This window comes from Phaethon lepturus, unplaced genomic scaffold (genome assembly GCF_000687285.1).
Source record: "Phaethon lepturus isolate BGI_N335 unplaced genomic scaffold, ASM68728v1 scaffold15320, whole genome shotgun sequence".
NCBI lineage: Eukaryota > Metazoa > Chordata > Aves > Phaethontiformes > Phaethontidae > Phaethon > Phaethon lepturus.
Window position 1 is genome coordinate 45,812 of NW_010512749.1, and position 16,155 is coordinate 61,966.

Consider the following 16,155-nt stretch of genomic DNA (forward strand, 5'->3'; position numbering starts at 1 on the left):
TGGACTCATCACATAACTTGACAGGTGTAAACAAATAGATAGTGACAAAAATATTTCTGTGTTGCTCAGCCAAGAGAACTGCTGAGTAGCACCACTTTACAAATAATTGTTCTTCTAATGAATTCTGTTTTCCCATCTGAATAAATGGTGGTGGTTGTAATGGCTGATTTTCTGTATTTATAGTAAATGAATTATATACATTTTATAGACACAGGAAGGAGGCTGGTTCTGTACATGTAGAGTTCAATGATTACTACTGACTTGATCACATTCTGAAAATAGGTTCTGTAAAATACACACATAGGACTTACATTTACAGGAATTATATTTGCGTTATATACAAACCTTTAACCTGTCAGTTTTATTTGTACTACTTGTCTTGGATCATCTGTCTGTTCTTTGTCTGGGTCTTTATGCTTTTAATGACTGTAGTATGAGTGCCACCATTTTAAAAGCCTAATCCTGAAATACTTCGTTCTCATGTGTCTGATGAATCCAGGCTCCTAAGTTCTGCATGCAAGAATTAGAATTCTGTGCTGAGAATGGTGCTGTGCGTGGAAGAACTGAAGCAGTAAACCTGTTTTCTGGAATACCTTACTCTAGCAGACCTAATCTCACTACACACAAAAGCTTTCATTTTCTCAGTGCCAGTACCTGGGACAAGGAGGAGCCCAAGTTGCTTCAAGCATAGATGGAATCCAGACACTGGAGCTGCACTGAAACCCTTCCAGCTCTTTCACAAAATACCGTGCTTCGTGTTTGCCATTTACCTTCTCGACCACAGAAACGGGCAGAGAAAATGGAGCACAGTGGGGCTATTTCTGACAGTGACATCCTTGTTATTAGATGCAGTATTGGTGTGCATGTACTAAAAACACTGTAAGGATCATGTGAGACTATGAAGTACTGCAACCCACAAGTCTGGAAAGTTGCCCTTAATGTAGACACACCCAGAGAGGGAAGCAAGTCCGACAAAGTCCTACTGTTGGCATCCGGTGTTCATTTGTATTGCTCGTACTAAAAAAGCAAAACCAGCTGTGAATAATGAGTTGCATCCTTGATCAAAGTGTCTGGAGCAAGATAAAACTGCTGCTAATCTGTTCTGTGAATAAAAATTTCATGTGGTCACTTTGTTCTGCTGCATTTATAGGAGTCCCTTCTAACATGCTATGCCCTTCATCGGCTGTTGAGTATGGGCAGGGTTTATGGCTTCCTTTTTGCTGTTCCACACATAACTCATCTTGCATCCCTCTCCACCCACACATATACATAGTCCCAAAGCATTTCTCCATCTTTGTGTCTATGGATCCCTGCTCTTCTGTGATCTGATCTGACTACATTACTTGCCAACACTGAAATTTGTTGTTGTATTTCACCATTTCCTTCCCCAAGCAGTTCATTAGTTACAAACCTAAACTTTACAATTCTTTCTAGGGGCCACATCCTGCTTCAGAAATCTTGCTCCCCTCACAGGCTCAGACTTGCTAGATTTGCTGTGGCTTGCACAGAATGGGTCACCAAAGGGAACACAACCCACCTTGGAGACACTCTAGGTAGGACTGATATATATGGTCTTGAATGTAAAGGGAAGGTGTTACTGTAAATGTAAAATCTGTAAATGTACTGTTAACGTAAATTTGGATCTCTGCCTCCTACAATGCAGAGAAATTGGACTGGGATTTTTACTTAAACTTATCACTAGCCTTAAGTGTACCGTACATAGGACTTAGGGTGCAGTACTGGGTACAACTGCTTTATTGATGGAGTAGAAGGAGATGGTACTTGCCACTGTCATATAGGATGCAGTGCAGAGTCCCCTTGCTGGGGACTACTCTCCCCTACTGTCTTTGATAATTACCCTTGACATAAATAAAATCAAACCTGTTTGCTGACAGTGAGGCTGAACTCTGCCTCTCCTAATTCACAGAAGGAAAAAGCCAAGAAGGCATGGCTAAAAGCATCTGACTTCACACTTTTCTGTCACCTTTCAGCACGGTTGTGCTGAAGCGCCTGCTCCTTCCCAGGCTCCTTTGACATTTCCTGAATTCTGTACTAAGCATACTGAAATTCCCAGGAAATCCTACACTGCTTCAGCCCTATTTTAGCTATCTTGGCATCAATGTGTGGCACAGTGGAGGCACAGAACATCATGGGAAGGTTTCCACTGAGTACCTTTGAGAGTGATTTTACTGACCTGTGAGCAGCACACGATACTGGAAGACACGCTGCACCACTTTCAAAAGCTGGTGTTTCACACTCTGAGGGCTGCCATCAGAGCTCTGCTGTCCTCAATGGAAGGAAAAGGAAACACAAAGATCAGGGATGTGTGAGCTCAGCAGCAAACTGTCATCTCCACCTGATAGGTACTATGAAAATTTGCTACCAGTTGCATGCACAAATTCCATTGAGCCATTCCCAATTTACACAGCTTGCTAGGGGGTATTGTTTTTGTGACTATAAAGAAGTACTGTAAACAGTTTATTTCCTATGGCATCATTCACAAATAGTTTGGACTCAGAGGGAAAAGGGAGGAGAGCACTACTGTTTAGAAGGTAAAGGTTGGATAAATTAAGGTTGGGTATATTTTAGGGTGGCATCTGAAGACAGAGTTATTGGATCTCAATGAAGCTTGTAATTGTTCTTTTTTGGACTGAAAGTTTCTTCTGCCTGCAAGTTTTTAGTATCTTATTTCAAGACAAGCAAAATACAGCAAAGCATCTCCTTGTGATTAAGTTGGAACTGAATGTTCAGAGAGTGTTTACAAGAAAATAAAGTGAGGTTGTGATGATTTAACACACACATGGAAAAGAAGTAGCATTTTTCTTTTTACCTTTACCCTTTAGATTTGACCCATTGCATGTCACCGCATATTAGCCCCAGTCAGCATGGGTTTATGAAAGGCAGGTCATGCTTGACTAACCCAGTCTCCTTTTATGACAAAGAAGTGACCCACTTAGTGGGTGAGGGAAAGGCTGTGGATGTTGTTTAACTGGACTTGAGTAAAGCCTTTTGACACCGTTTCCCACAGCATACTCCTGAAGAAAATGGCTGCTCATGGCTTGAACGAGTGTAGCCTTCGCTGGGTAAAAAACTGGCTGGATGGCTGTGCCCAAAGAGTTGTGGTGAATGGAGTTAAATCCAGTTGGTGGCCAGTCACAAGTAGTGTTCCCCAGGACTCCTTGTTGGGGCCAGTTCTGTTTAATATTTTTATCAATGATCTGATTGAGGGGATCGAGTGCACCCTTGGTGAGTTTGCAGGTGACACCAAGTTGAATGTTGATTTGCTTGAGGGTAGGAAGGCTCTACAGAGGGATCTGGACAGGCTGGATTGATGGGCTGAGGCCAACTGTATGAGGTTCAAGAAGGCTGAGTGCCAGGTCCTGCACTTGGGCCACAGCAACCCCATGCAATGCTACAGGCTTGGGGAAGAGTGGCTGTAGAGCTGCCTGTTGGAAAAGGACCTGAGGGTGTTGGTCGATAGCTGCTTGAATACAATCCGGCAGTGTGCCCAGGTGGCCAAGAAGGCCAACGGCATCCTGGCTTGTATCAGAAATAGTGTGGCCAGCAGGAGTAGAGAAGTGATTGTCCCCCTGTACTCGGCACTGATGAGGCTGCACCTTGACTACTGTGTTCAGTTTTGGGCCCCTCACTACAAGAAGGACATTGAGGTGCTGGAGTGTGTCTAGAGAAGGGCAATGAAGTTGGTGAAGTGTCTAGAGCACAAGTTTTATGAGGAGCATCTGAGGGATCTGGGGTTGTTTATCCTGAAGAAAAGGAAGCTCAGGAAAGAAGGTTTTAGCAAGGTGGATGTCGGTCTTTTCTCCCAAGTAACAAGCGATAAGGACAAGAGGCAACGGCCTCAAGTTGCACCAGGGGAAATTTAGATTGGATATTAGGAAAAATTTCTTCACAGAAAGGGTTATCAAACAGTGGAACAGGCTTGATAGTGGAGACAATGGTGGAATAGCCATCCCTGGAGGTATTTAAAAGAAATAAACTTAGGGACATGGTTTAGTGGCAATGTTAGGTTTCTAGCTGGATTCGATGATCTTAAGGGTCTTTTCCATCCTAAATGATTCTATTCTGTAAGGGCTCAATTAAAACAGGAAACTTGCTGTATATCTGTTAAGTGTCACAACATCACTGCAGAAACTATGGCAAGCCACAAAACTCAGTCCTCAAAAGTCTCTGCATCTCCAGAGGCACCAAGAAACAGAAGCTTACAGAACCCAAGAGGAGTGGCACAAAAGCGAGGTGGTTCTTTCCAAGGTCTGAGTCCAAAACCCCGTTGAGTTTCTCAGGGCTTCAGTGTTCATTGACCAACATTTCTGAAGTGTTTGCCACTTGTGAAGGGACAGAAGGAGAATAGGAATCAAACTGTTTAAAGGAAGGCTGGCAAGAGACAGCATTTTCCAAGGCAGTAGAAATATTTCATGTTACTATATTACTCTTCTAACTGGCTGACTACACTCACCAAATGTGTATTCAGGGTTGTGGTGAGCATTCCCAGTCCCCCATACTCAAGTCAAAGGTGCCAGAAACAAGATGAAGCCCTAAATTCTGTGTCATTAGACTGAAAAGCTAATAGTGGTCATGCCTTAAAAGAATGCAATAGGAAAGGACTGAGACACCGCCCCCTCATTTGTGTGTATGTGCTTGCATGCAAGAGGGCAAGAATTTACAGAACTCACTAATTCTAGGGCAAAATCCTGCTGATCTGATCCTAGGAGAAGCCTCAGTTGCTTTCCTAGAAATAAGAGCTAATTCTCAGGGTTGATAGTTAAGACACAAGTATATAGGCATGTGACTGGGAGGGATGCTGGGAATACAGGCTCCCAGGAGAATGCCTGCATTTGCCAATTTCACGTTCTGAGCAGTGTGAGCCATCAGAACTCCCCTCAGCTGCTAAGAGGAAATAACTGTGGTGACTGCAAGGTATCTGTTTGTAAATGCTGACTTCCAAATGTCTTTTGAAATTAATTGTTATCCTTAATATTTCACATGTGCTGCATAGAAAAACATGATCCATACCCCATAGAGCTGGCATTCTAAATAATCTTTAAGATCCGTTCACTAAGTTATCCTTACAGCGCCCCTGCCACCCAAGTAAACACTGTTATTACTCTTACCAGATAAAGATAATAAGAAACAGGTGTTCTAGACCCACAATAAAGCAGCACAGCTTTTAACCATTTTAACTCAATAGAGTCAGTGTAGACTGAACTTTCCCATGCACATACAGGTTTCTGCTTCTGAAATTATGTGAAGTGGCCACATTGCCAGTACTTTAAAATGTTACCAGGAATCATGGAGTTTCTGTCACATGTATCTTGATGGTGTTTTTCAGTTATTCAGCACGGGTGACTGAATTAACAGAACTGGAAAATATGTGTTTCTTGCTACAGGGCCAGAGGTTACAGGCCTAGAAGCTACAGACCATTCAGGGAGTCTAGATGAAAAGAACCCTATATGTGTCTGGCCAGTGGAGTTTGTGTCTTCCTGTGCAGTTCAGTGTTGCCTGTCACAACATCCCCTGTAAACAGAGGAAGCAGTTACCACGCATTTAAAAATGCAGAGAAATGCAATTGTAAAGATGTTGTGGGCTGATCACTGCCAGCAGCTAAGCACCTATACAGGCTAACCCTAACTTCATCCTGGCCAGACCCAGTACAAAAGAAAGGATGGAAAATGCAGTGAAAGAAGAGAAAATATGAAGAGATGGTAGTAATAATAATAATTATAATAATCATAAACTCTAACACATCCTCAAAGAGCTGGATAAGTTAATATGTGTCTGATAAACTACTCCACTATGTGCATGTATTTCAGCAAAATATGCTCACAGATCTGTAGATTCACAAACATACTTTCTGTATGCATACACAGGGGTGTGTGAGCAACAGACACAGAAACAGAAACACATCGTGCACATGTGAACATCTCACTTCAGTTTTAGCACCAGGCTGTGTAGAGAGCGCTATTCTCTCATTCTGTCCTGTGCGAACACTAGTTGAGTTGCACAAAAACTGTCTTTGAGTAAGCTCTGTGGCACCACCATGCATTAGTGCAGGTAAAAAAACATGTGAGCCTTACCTCAAACTCCTGAATTATGGTAGCCAGTTCAGAATATTTAAGGCAGGTTTCATCTAGCAAAGCCAGATTCCTATCAAACTGCATAATGTATGCTGTGTGGTGATTCAGCCTTGATTTTCTGGAGAGAAAAACATCAGCAACTTTCTGGTGTTCCTCCCTAAGGCCACAGAAAGAAAAGAAACAGCAAATAAATAAATAATTAAAATTAAAGCAGAAGAGCCTAAAGAGTACTTCTTTCTCATTGTATTAGACCCACAGTGGCTAAAGACACCGTGCAGCTAAAGCCTAGATTAAATGGCAGGAAAGAGGGAGTGCTTCACTGACATACAGGACAGCAAAACAGGATGCTGTAGAATGGGCACCATGAGGGGCTGATCCTTCAGCTATGCTTTTGCTATGGCAGCACAGTGTGTCCACAGTGGGTAGAATGTCTCCTATCTGGACACATCTTCCATTTCTCTAAACAGAACTTCCAGCTGCTGCAGTGCTTTGAGCACTGGTTTTGGGGGACAGTATAAAGTCTTCAGTTGTAAAATCATGTCTTTAGCTCTCCTTCATTGCCCCCTTCTCAGCACTGCCCCACCATCATCTGTCTTAGCACCCACTTGCACAGTACTGAAATATTTATACAGCGTGTGCAGGGAGAGAACATGACAAAATCTGTAATCATAAAAAAGAGTAATCACAGGAGAGAAACATGAGTTCCTGGGAATGTCAGAGCAACAGAGTGTTAGGGGGAGTGCAGGCACAGGGAAGGACTTCCTGGAAGGTTCAAGGGTCGTGGTGACCTGGGAACCTGTATAAGCACAGCTCTATGCCATGTGTCATTCCGTTGTGTTGTCAGCATTTGCAGTACAGCCCTCTTTTTTCCCCAGTGCCACAGAGTAGTTCTGGACAGAATCTTAGGGCATTTCCAGTTGTGTACCTTTTGTCTTAGGGAATGGGCAGCATGCTGCAAGAGTAGGGCTGTGACTTCTTTAGGACACAAGTCATTTTAGATCCCAGATGGAAACATCACTATGTTTGTGTTATGAGTGTGTAAATCATAAATTATTGATGACATTTCTTAAGTCTTTCTGCCATTTGTAACAGTCCCTTGGTGGACACAAACCAATATACAGTTCCCTTTAGCCTTTTATTTCTTCGTTGTGTGCTTTGACTTGAAAGTGCAGGGATGACAGAGCAAGCTGTGCGCTGCATTTAGGATTGTTACTGGAGAGGTCTCCTGATGTAAGTGACTTCCTTAACTGCTCAGCGGCAGTGCTGGGGTAGGATCAGCCACTGTCAGTGACCACTGCCTCCTGGAGTCCAGCAGGGTCAAGGTGTGGGGCTGCATGGTCCATCATGAGTTGTGAGGGCCAGAGTAGTTCAGTCTAAGACAGGGGCTGCACTGGCTGCTGTAGGTTTATTCAGCTTGCGTCTGCAGAAGTAATTTCTCTTAGACATTCTTATTCCAGCAGTTTGATATAGACTAGGGCCTGGCAGCGTGGCTTAAGTCAGAGGTCTCCTTAACTGAATTAATTTTGGAGCTTTGTCTGTCCTAGGCATGGTCTTATTCTCTCATGGAAAGACTTTGCCCTGTGAGGATGTTTGGCTTAGGTGGAGTCCCTCAGCAGGCTGACAGTGTCTGGTTTGGAAGCCTAGCCTGTGCAGAGCCCTGCCTTGGTGCTGGGAGCAAGGGGGTGTCCCTTATGTGAGAGCTACACAGTTGCTATGTAGACTTCTGTAGGCAGATGATCTTCTTTAGGATCAATTCTGGTATCTGGAGGCTGCTCCTGCCTCCCATGGCATGAGTCTGTGACCTTCAGGCCATGAGTATGAAGCTGTGTGATGATGGCTATGAACTGGCATCAGAGGATAATGCGTATGAAGCCAGCTGTCGTCACACTGACCGATGGGGCCATTTTGAAGTCATGGGCTGTGCACTGCATGAATGTTTCAGTGTTTGGTTTCTTAGCCTGACAGCCTCTCCATTTACTTCCTTCCTGTCTGTATGCAAAATCTGCCAAAGTAGTTCAGGTTTTACTCCTTTCGTCTCTGCTGGAATCCCAGCCTCCTAGCTAGTGAGGTCAAGAGAACACTAATGAGTTTACCAACCTGCTGTGGAGGGTATGTTAAGGCCATCAAACCATGCCATTCCATACTTACCATTTAAGGACTCTTTCTTCCAGTTCTCCCAGGATGTCTTGGTGTAATTCATAAATTTCAGGGAGTTCACTTAAGCCCTGCTTGAGTTTAGCTTCTTCCTGTTCATTTTCATCTTCTTCTCCCAGCACTTTCAAGATACCTTCATAGAAATCCTGTGAACAACAATACAGAAAGTAGGCAAACAGACTTAAATTCCCTTTTCTGAAATTACAATTACAATCTCTTGACTGCTAAACTATGCTTTCTAGCAATTATAAGATATGCCATCAGTAGTGACAGAGTGTGCTCAGTATAGCAAGGAGATCATAGCATATGTTTTCTTCCATCCATTAGTTCGTACACATTTTCAGCTGAATTCCACAATTCTGTCAACCCAAAATCAAACGTTTCATCTGACCAAACCATCAGACCCTTATGCATATGATGAGTTTGGTATTTTTTTATTTACCTTGCCTTTTGTTCCTGATTTTCTTCTTAACATTTTAACCAGAAAAATAATTTTTAAAAATGAAGGATGGGGTTATCCCAGCACTTCATTGGGTCCAACAGCTTGACAGGAAAAACATCAATGTCTACATGTGTTGTGCTAAAATTTGCAACACTTTTCTCAAAATCTGAACTTAAAGAGAGGAAAAAGCCATAAATTTAAGCTATGGAACAAATCGTTTTCCCTATGAAACCTAACTGAGACCTTTTTTCCTCATCTTAGAACTGGTTTTGATCCTGAAGTAGTTTATAAATTATGTGGGCACAGGAGTAATTTCCTCTATATTAAAATGTAGGCAGCTCTGGTACATAATAGTGCACCTTTTTAAGAGCGCAAAGCAAAATGTTTCCCCAGCTTTGACTTGGACGTGAGCAATGAGGCCTCCATCTGAAACTGCAGTGATAATATGTGTTAGATCCCCTGGGCATTAGAAAATCATTCCAACAGCAGCCAGCAAGTATTTTTTTGTGCAAAACATTGCTTAAATTCTCCTTCATCCAGCGCTCTGGGTGCTGAAATGTTTTCAGGTCAAAGCTTGATTCCTGCAGAATCCGTCTTTTCTGCTTCAGACTTTTCTGCTTCAGACTTTTCTGCTACAGACTCCACTGTAGAGGAGCCTTTGCTGGCACCTGGATACACTCAAGAGACTTTGGTCCCTGTGGTGCCCTGGCCCTTTCCACGTTCCTATCAGTCACGGCTGTTTCCCCTGCCTGCTGCTGCCAGACAACAGCTAGAGAAGCTCAGGCATTTAAAGCTGCCTGGGCCTTGTGGAAGTCTGAATGCAAACTGTGGCAATGGGGTGCAAGGCAATGCACAACACAAGAAGGCAGGAAAGCAGATGCAGTGCAGAGGTATAACTAATGCTTTGCTGCTCAGTGGCCTGAGGCATGTTCCTAATCCAGGGATTCTGGCTGCCTTTACCAGGAGCTAGGGTATTATAACTAGATGGTTTATCTTTGTAGCAGTATCTGGTGTTCAAAAGCAGCAGCCTTCATTCAGTACAATTAAAAGGATGTAACTTCGGTACCTGCTTCTTCAGTATTGCTACAAAGTACAAGTAATTGAAAAGTGTTAGTATAGTATTCAGTGTTTGCCTGAGGATGGTCCTGCAGAATTGTTACAGGTTTAATTCTCCACTGTAATCCCTGTAAGGAGATGACTCTCTGTTCTTCCATCAGGGTCAGGTTGAATTTCACATTTTTGCTAGTCAGGTCTTCATGGGAAAAGTATCTGAATCTCAGTTTTTCTATGAAAATAAGTGAACAATTAGAAACCCAAGTGCATCCCAGTTTGTGATGAGAGCAGAAACTGGGCATTCATATAAGGTTGCTTAGAAACTAATTCTGTGAGTGCCTTTTCCAATATTTTTCTGCATGAAGCATGAAGTGCATGCAGTTTTTATTGCACAAGATGAGGAAAAAAGGGGTGAGAGTGAAAACCAGAGTAAATAATCAAAACAACAGCTCAGTAGAAAGGCCACATTAACTGTGAGGTTTGAAAGCTCCTGATGACTCCTTTTGGTGCAGCAGCTGCAGACTAGGAGATTGCAAAGCTTCCTTCCTTATAAAAATACTACCTGTCCTTATCTGACCATCCTTTCTTTTTTGTGTGTGAAGGTAAGGCTGGGGGATTGCAGCATTCTCTCTTATTGCTAGTCAGCCTATGCATGCTGGTTTTTTCCAGTAAGTGCCTTGAATCGGGTGTTGTTTTAAAACTCAGCACTAAAAATACTTGAATGGAGGCTTTGTAGCTGAATATACTTAGATTCACTGACTTTGAAGCCAGGAGGGACCATATTGATATAATATGGTTTAGTGTGGTCTGGTCAGTAGTCCAGACAACAAGACTTGCTAGAATATAGTATTACTAGGAAAACAACCAACTTTGATTTAAGACAGCATCTACCATGTTATGGATACACTAACACTGCATCCTAAGAAAAAAAAACAAGTCCTCAAAGGGACTTCTGGTGATCTCATGAAGGGTCAGGTGGCTGATAACCCCATACAAAGACCAAGCATCTAGTCACAGCAGAGCTGTTAAAGCCCTGGCTGCATCCTGTCAGACTAAAGCCATCACACCAGGAGCTGTTCTTCCAGCAGGTTCTCACTGAGCTCTGCTTCATTCCAAGATCTAGTGTGAAGGAAAGCTTTAGTGTCTGACCAGTCTGGCCAGATCCATGCTGTGAATGCATTTTTTCACATGCAATTCTGCAAACAGTGAGTTATTATTAAACCCAATGTTTTTTCAAAGATATATTAAAAACATTCTCTGCCCACAAAAGCCAATTCTTCAGAAAAAAAAATGCATCTGCTTTAACAATTGCTGAGAAGGTGATTCTGCTGGATGAGTTAATAGAAATGGCAGATAGATTTTTCCACTTGGAAACCATTTCCTGGCCTTCTACCCTACTGTATGTGATGTGGCCAAATGTGCTGTGAAAGGAAGCACAGCTTGATAAAAAGAAACCTCTAAGGTCGCACAGCTCATTGAAAGATGCCAAGCTGTTTCTATCCGGCCCTGAACCACGATGGGATAGGTTGAGTATCTTCCTCTGTCAGGATCTAGTGATCATGAAACCTATTGCCAAAAAGTCAAATTCTGTTCCCTGAACTTCTACGGACAATTTTATGAACTTCCCTGGGCCATATTGGGGTTTACCATGGCGTTTCTTATGACTCTGGTTTCTGTCTAGTTAAGTTTTATATGTACATGGAGTAATTAAGAAGGAGTCTGAAAGAACTGATTTCCATGAAATGTGCTAATGTCTAGGTATGAGCAACTCAACAGAGTATGTTTCACTGTGCATCTGTATTTTACATTAGATAGTCCACTTTAGTTCGATTAAATCAAGGTAGTTCTATTGATTTGAGCATGCTGGGTATTTGGTTGTTATGGCTGTGGTCCTGACAAAGGTTCTCTAAGGAGCAGGAAATCCTCTGGGCAAAGAACTTGAAAATTCCTCTCTCCTCCCCAGTAGGAACTGACTCCAGGCAAGAGAGGCTTTTAGTCTCCTCAGATTCATTCCTGGCTTTTCTGTTGCAACAGTCAACTGCAATGTACACACTGGCTCACTATGAACTGGAATGACTGGAATATCTAATATATACTAGCCAAAAGGAAAGTCACACATACACTATGTTTTTTAGCAACTATGACAGATGAAGCATTTGTTTTCTGAAAAGCCACTGGACCTAGGTAAAAAAAAGATCATGATGACAATTTTCTTTTTCACTAAGTATATCCCAGATAAAACAAGACCATAAACATTTCTGAAAGGGTATTATTGTGTTTCCTAATTATCTGGGTCTGATTTCCACAATGTGTCCTGCCCCAGTACCACAAATAATCCCAATGTTGTGCTATTCTAGCTCCTGTTTTTCCTTGTGTGTGAGTAAGCCTATCTAACTATGTATTTTAGCCAGTATACACTCCAGAGGCTTTCCCAACTAACTAAGCCAGTCAATCCATCTTCTGGATGCTTTTCCTAACTCAGAGGAATCTGCAACCTTTCAAAGTCCTCAGTCGTCGTAATTAATCCAGACTGAGGAAAGGGAAGGAATCCAAAGGTTTCTTTCAGTTTACTGTGGCTGGGGAAGTGAATAGCTGTAGTAAGTTCACCACTGATGTGCTGAAGTAACCTATGATGTTATAGAAATGTCATCTTTGCCAAATTAACTTTGAACAGCTCTGTTAACTGTCCACTTTCCACCATAGCTGAGCAACAAGATTAACACTCCTTTCCCACAGCATCTCAGTGGATTTAATTAGTCACTAATTGCCTGCCCCTTTGATTATAATACTTTCTCAGACAAATTATTTAATTCCGGTTGCCTGGATAGCCAACTTCCTAATGATTAATAAAAAACCAGCAGCATAACAGTAATCACTATAAACATCCATTAAAAAAATAATTATGTCACTATTGAAAATGCTGAGTGCCTGGGAAGCCATTAATCAAATGCAAAGTGCTTTTGCAGTCTCACTAACTCTAATCAATCATGGCACCTGAAGATCTCCCCATATCTAAACACAGAAGGTGCCAAACACTGAGTCCATATAATTACCTGCTGGGTGAAAACTTTCTTAGAACAGAAGCATGAACTGAAGTTGTTCAGTTCAAGGCTCTGGCTTGATGGCCGCAGAGTCTCAGTCTCATCCAGGGTTATATGAGCCTACAGATCTCACTCCTGTGTTATGCCTATGCCTGCACCAGTGTTTGTGTGTGCATGTGAAAGCATATCCCAAGCTGGCTAGGTGACATAGAAGGTTAGCATCTGTGGTATAAAGATACATTTTTGAAACATAAAACTTTTCATTACATTTGGGCACCCACAAATAGGCCCTTTAGAGCCATCCAAAGGCCAAATCTCTAATATCACTGAAAAAAACTCTACAAATAATTAAGTGAAACAAAGAGGATCAAAACCCACAGCCACCAAGGTTGTTTTTTTTCCCTTCCTTTGTTTGCACACATCACTAACACACACAAGTTACATTTTTTCCCCAAGAATGCCTCTGAAGAACTTCTGTTCTTTGCTGGAAATGGGGACTGTAACCTGGAGCCTGTGATAAGGGCATGAGACAGGGAGGAATGTGGGGTTAGTTTCAACAAGATCTTATGGTTTATGTGGAGCACTGCGTAACTGTCACATGCTTGGCTCTTGGAGTAGAATCTGATACCCTCTGTGAGGTGATGAGGTTCACTGTAGGGTGCTGGGATATGAGATGATTTAGAGATGCTGGCAGTGCCTGCCAATACTAAGAGGAAACAGTGATTACAGGAGAGTTTTGGAAAAAAAAAAAAAATTAGGTACGTGGCTCAGGGCTACAGAAAGGTAGCCCAATTTACCTGAGATCAACAACCTGGAAACCTTTGTAGCAGGTAGTTATCTCCAGGTACTCTTTCAAAGGAGTCAGCAATGCTAGCAGCCAGAGGTTTTTGGTAGAGCACTTCAAAAGAAAATTCTCTGCAGGACTCAACATCTATGTGAAATGTGACATTCTAATCCAAAAGCAAAAGGGGTAATGGGACAAGAGTTAGTTCTGGGTTTTGCTTCCAGGATTTTGTGAGCAGATGCAGAAATGGTGGGGTTGTGTATTAAATCTCTCTAATAATGGGGATGAATATGCTTTGGAGTCCAGCTGCAAAAATCAATTGTAGTCATCCTGTATGCATATCAACAGCCATTTGCAAGATAGATACATTCCATACATATTTTGGTCCCTTCTGCATTTTTTGCCCTGCTGACAGTTAGCCTTTATTAGCTTGAGAACATTTAACCTTGCAGGACCCTAGTGAAAGGAAGGAAAACTAATCTCTTGTCAGCAAAACCACTGCTTCAGGCAAGTAGTTTACCCAGGAGAAAAAACTGCCTATATATATATATTTGCTTTGTTGGGTGATTTCTTTTCTTTAACTTCTACTTGAAAATAATCCAAGGTACAGTAATTCAGTCTGGATCCAGAATATCTGTTTGCTGCTTCTGTGTATAATGGAATAGGCCAAGTTAGATCAGTTCATCCAATGGCCTGTGGATCCCTGGGGAACCAAGGCACTACTGCAACCAGTCTAGTAGGGGTAGTTAGAAATCATAGAACTGGAATCAGTCTCCACCTTCCCTGTAAAAAGCTGATGGTTCTGCCACCTGCAATAGGCTGAAAGCAACTATGTAAATTAGAAAGGTGAGTAGACTGGAGGAGATAAAGTAATGATTTTGACTTAAAGGTATAGCTAAACAGGTAGCTGTATTTGAAAGAAAACCTTTTATAATTGGTCAAGAAATGCTGATCAGTTGCTAGGTCTCCTTCCTGGTTTTATGTTGTTATTTGTTCATCTTCTAAAGCAGTGGTGTATAAGATCCTAATCCAATCATAACAGAAATCCTAATTCTTGCATATTGACTACAATGGCAGGAGAACAGAATGAGAAGGGAGTACAACAACATTATATTGGCTTTGCCAATAGTAATTTATAGTCCTACTGTTTGACCAGCAGTTGCTCTGCAGGTGGGAATGGAGGTTCCTTCTCACTGGCTTTCAGTTCTGTGTTCCCAGCATCAGGCCTGCATTTGAGCCAGAAATTGTGAATTTCTAGTAGAAGATGGTGGTTGTAGAGCAAAGCCACACTTTAACAGTTCAAGAGAAGTATCTGAAAGGAATATTATTTTTGTGACCAAAAAGTGCACATTATATTAGAAGGACCAGATTGCTAGACTCTCTGGATGGGTTAGAAAAGCTCTGAATGCCTGCAGTCTAAGTAGTATGTTCCTGATCTTGGGTGCTGAAGCAAAGTCTCTACCTGCTCTTTGTTGCATTGTCTCACTGGAAAGAAGGAAGGAAGGAAGCTTCTACCTGCAATAATGCACAAAGCAGAAAAGAGCTCAACTGCTTCTGAGATTCTGAAGTATCTTCATGATGTTGATAATGAGAGAAAGAAACCTTAACTCAAAAGGCGTCTGATGCAGTGCTTTGAAGAAGGTAATCATCTGCTGTTCTTGTAGTCTTCTGCCAGAGAAAAACTATATAAAGTTATACCAACCAAAGGTCTGACCTCTAATGCTGTCATGGCCAAATCAGCTTTCCTGCTTATACCTCTACTCTGTGTTAAAGAACAGGAAAGGACTGATGGGTGAAAAAATTCACCTAAAATATTGCTACAATTTTCAAGGAGAATTCTAGTTGGGGAGATGTGTGAGCTTCCACTAGGGAACAGAGCTAGAAAAAAAAAATGGAGTGTACAGAGCACATGAATTGGAAGACCACGGCCATTTTTCTGCCTCTGTCCCCAGGTGGGGATACTGGCACTTCAGCTGCAGAAATCATGTCTGCACACAGCATATTTACCTTGCTTATGCCACAACTCCCACCTGGCATCTGGGCTTCTATACTTTTCAATTAATGAAACATATGTGCATCCAAAAATCATTTTGCGTGTATATCTAGTATTGTAATTGCTTCCCAAGTCAAGCTGATATTTTAACGAACTGATAATATTGGGAAGTAAACATATTTGACCCATTGTGAAGTGGGCCAGGAAGGACAACTGGAAATCTCACTGCAGCCTAAACTTTATATAACTGAAGTCTACACTGATTGCATAAAATGGTGCAGGCTTTTACAATCACTTCCACTTGTAAAATGAAGGTGGATTCAACAGATACTGCATATTGCAGGATCCAAGGCTCTTTTGAATGTCTAGGCATTACACCTGAGGGGAGAGTGAAGAGTTCAAAGTGGGAGAAGAGAGTCTCCATATTAAAGCTGAATGCAGGCATGAGATGCTGTACAGTATGCTGTGAGCCACGTCTGACTCATGGGAGGTTCTTGGAGGTATTTTCATTACGGCCAGCAGCCTCTCTCCTAAGGGTGAAAGTGTAAGTGGCACCCCTGAATTAACAAGTGGCACATCTCCTGTAGCAGAGTGA

General features: G+C 42.1%; 1 protein-coding gene across 1 annotated transcript in view; it reads right to left on the minus strand.

Moving 5' to 3' along the window:
• Positions 1-16,155, minus strand: part of FGD5 (FYVE, RhoGEF and PH domain containing 5) — a 102,621-nt gene that overhangs the window by 34,676 nt on the left and 51,790 nt on the right. Inside the window, exons 6-8 of the mRNA XM_010288060.1 lie at positions 8,242-8,393; positions 6,094-6,250; positions 2,195-2,282 (exon numbers count right to left, since the gene is read on the minus strand). Coding sequence (XP_010286362.1) covers positions 2,195-2,282; positions 6,094-6,250; positions 8,242-8,393 — 397 coding nt within the window. The remainder of the gene's footprint in view (positions 1-2,194; positions 2,283-6,093; positions 6,251-8,241; positions 8,394-16,155) is intronic.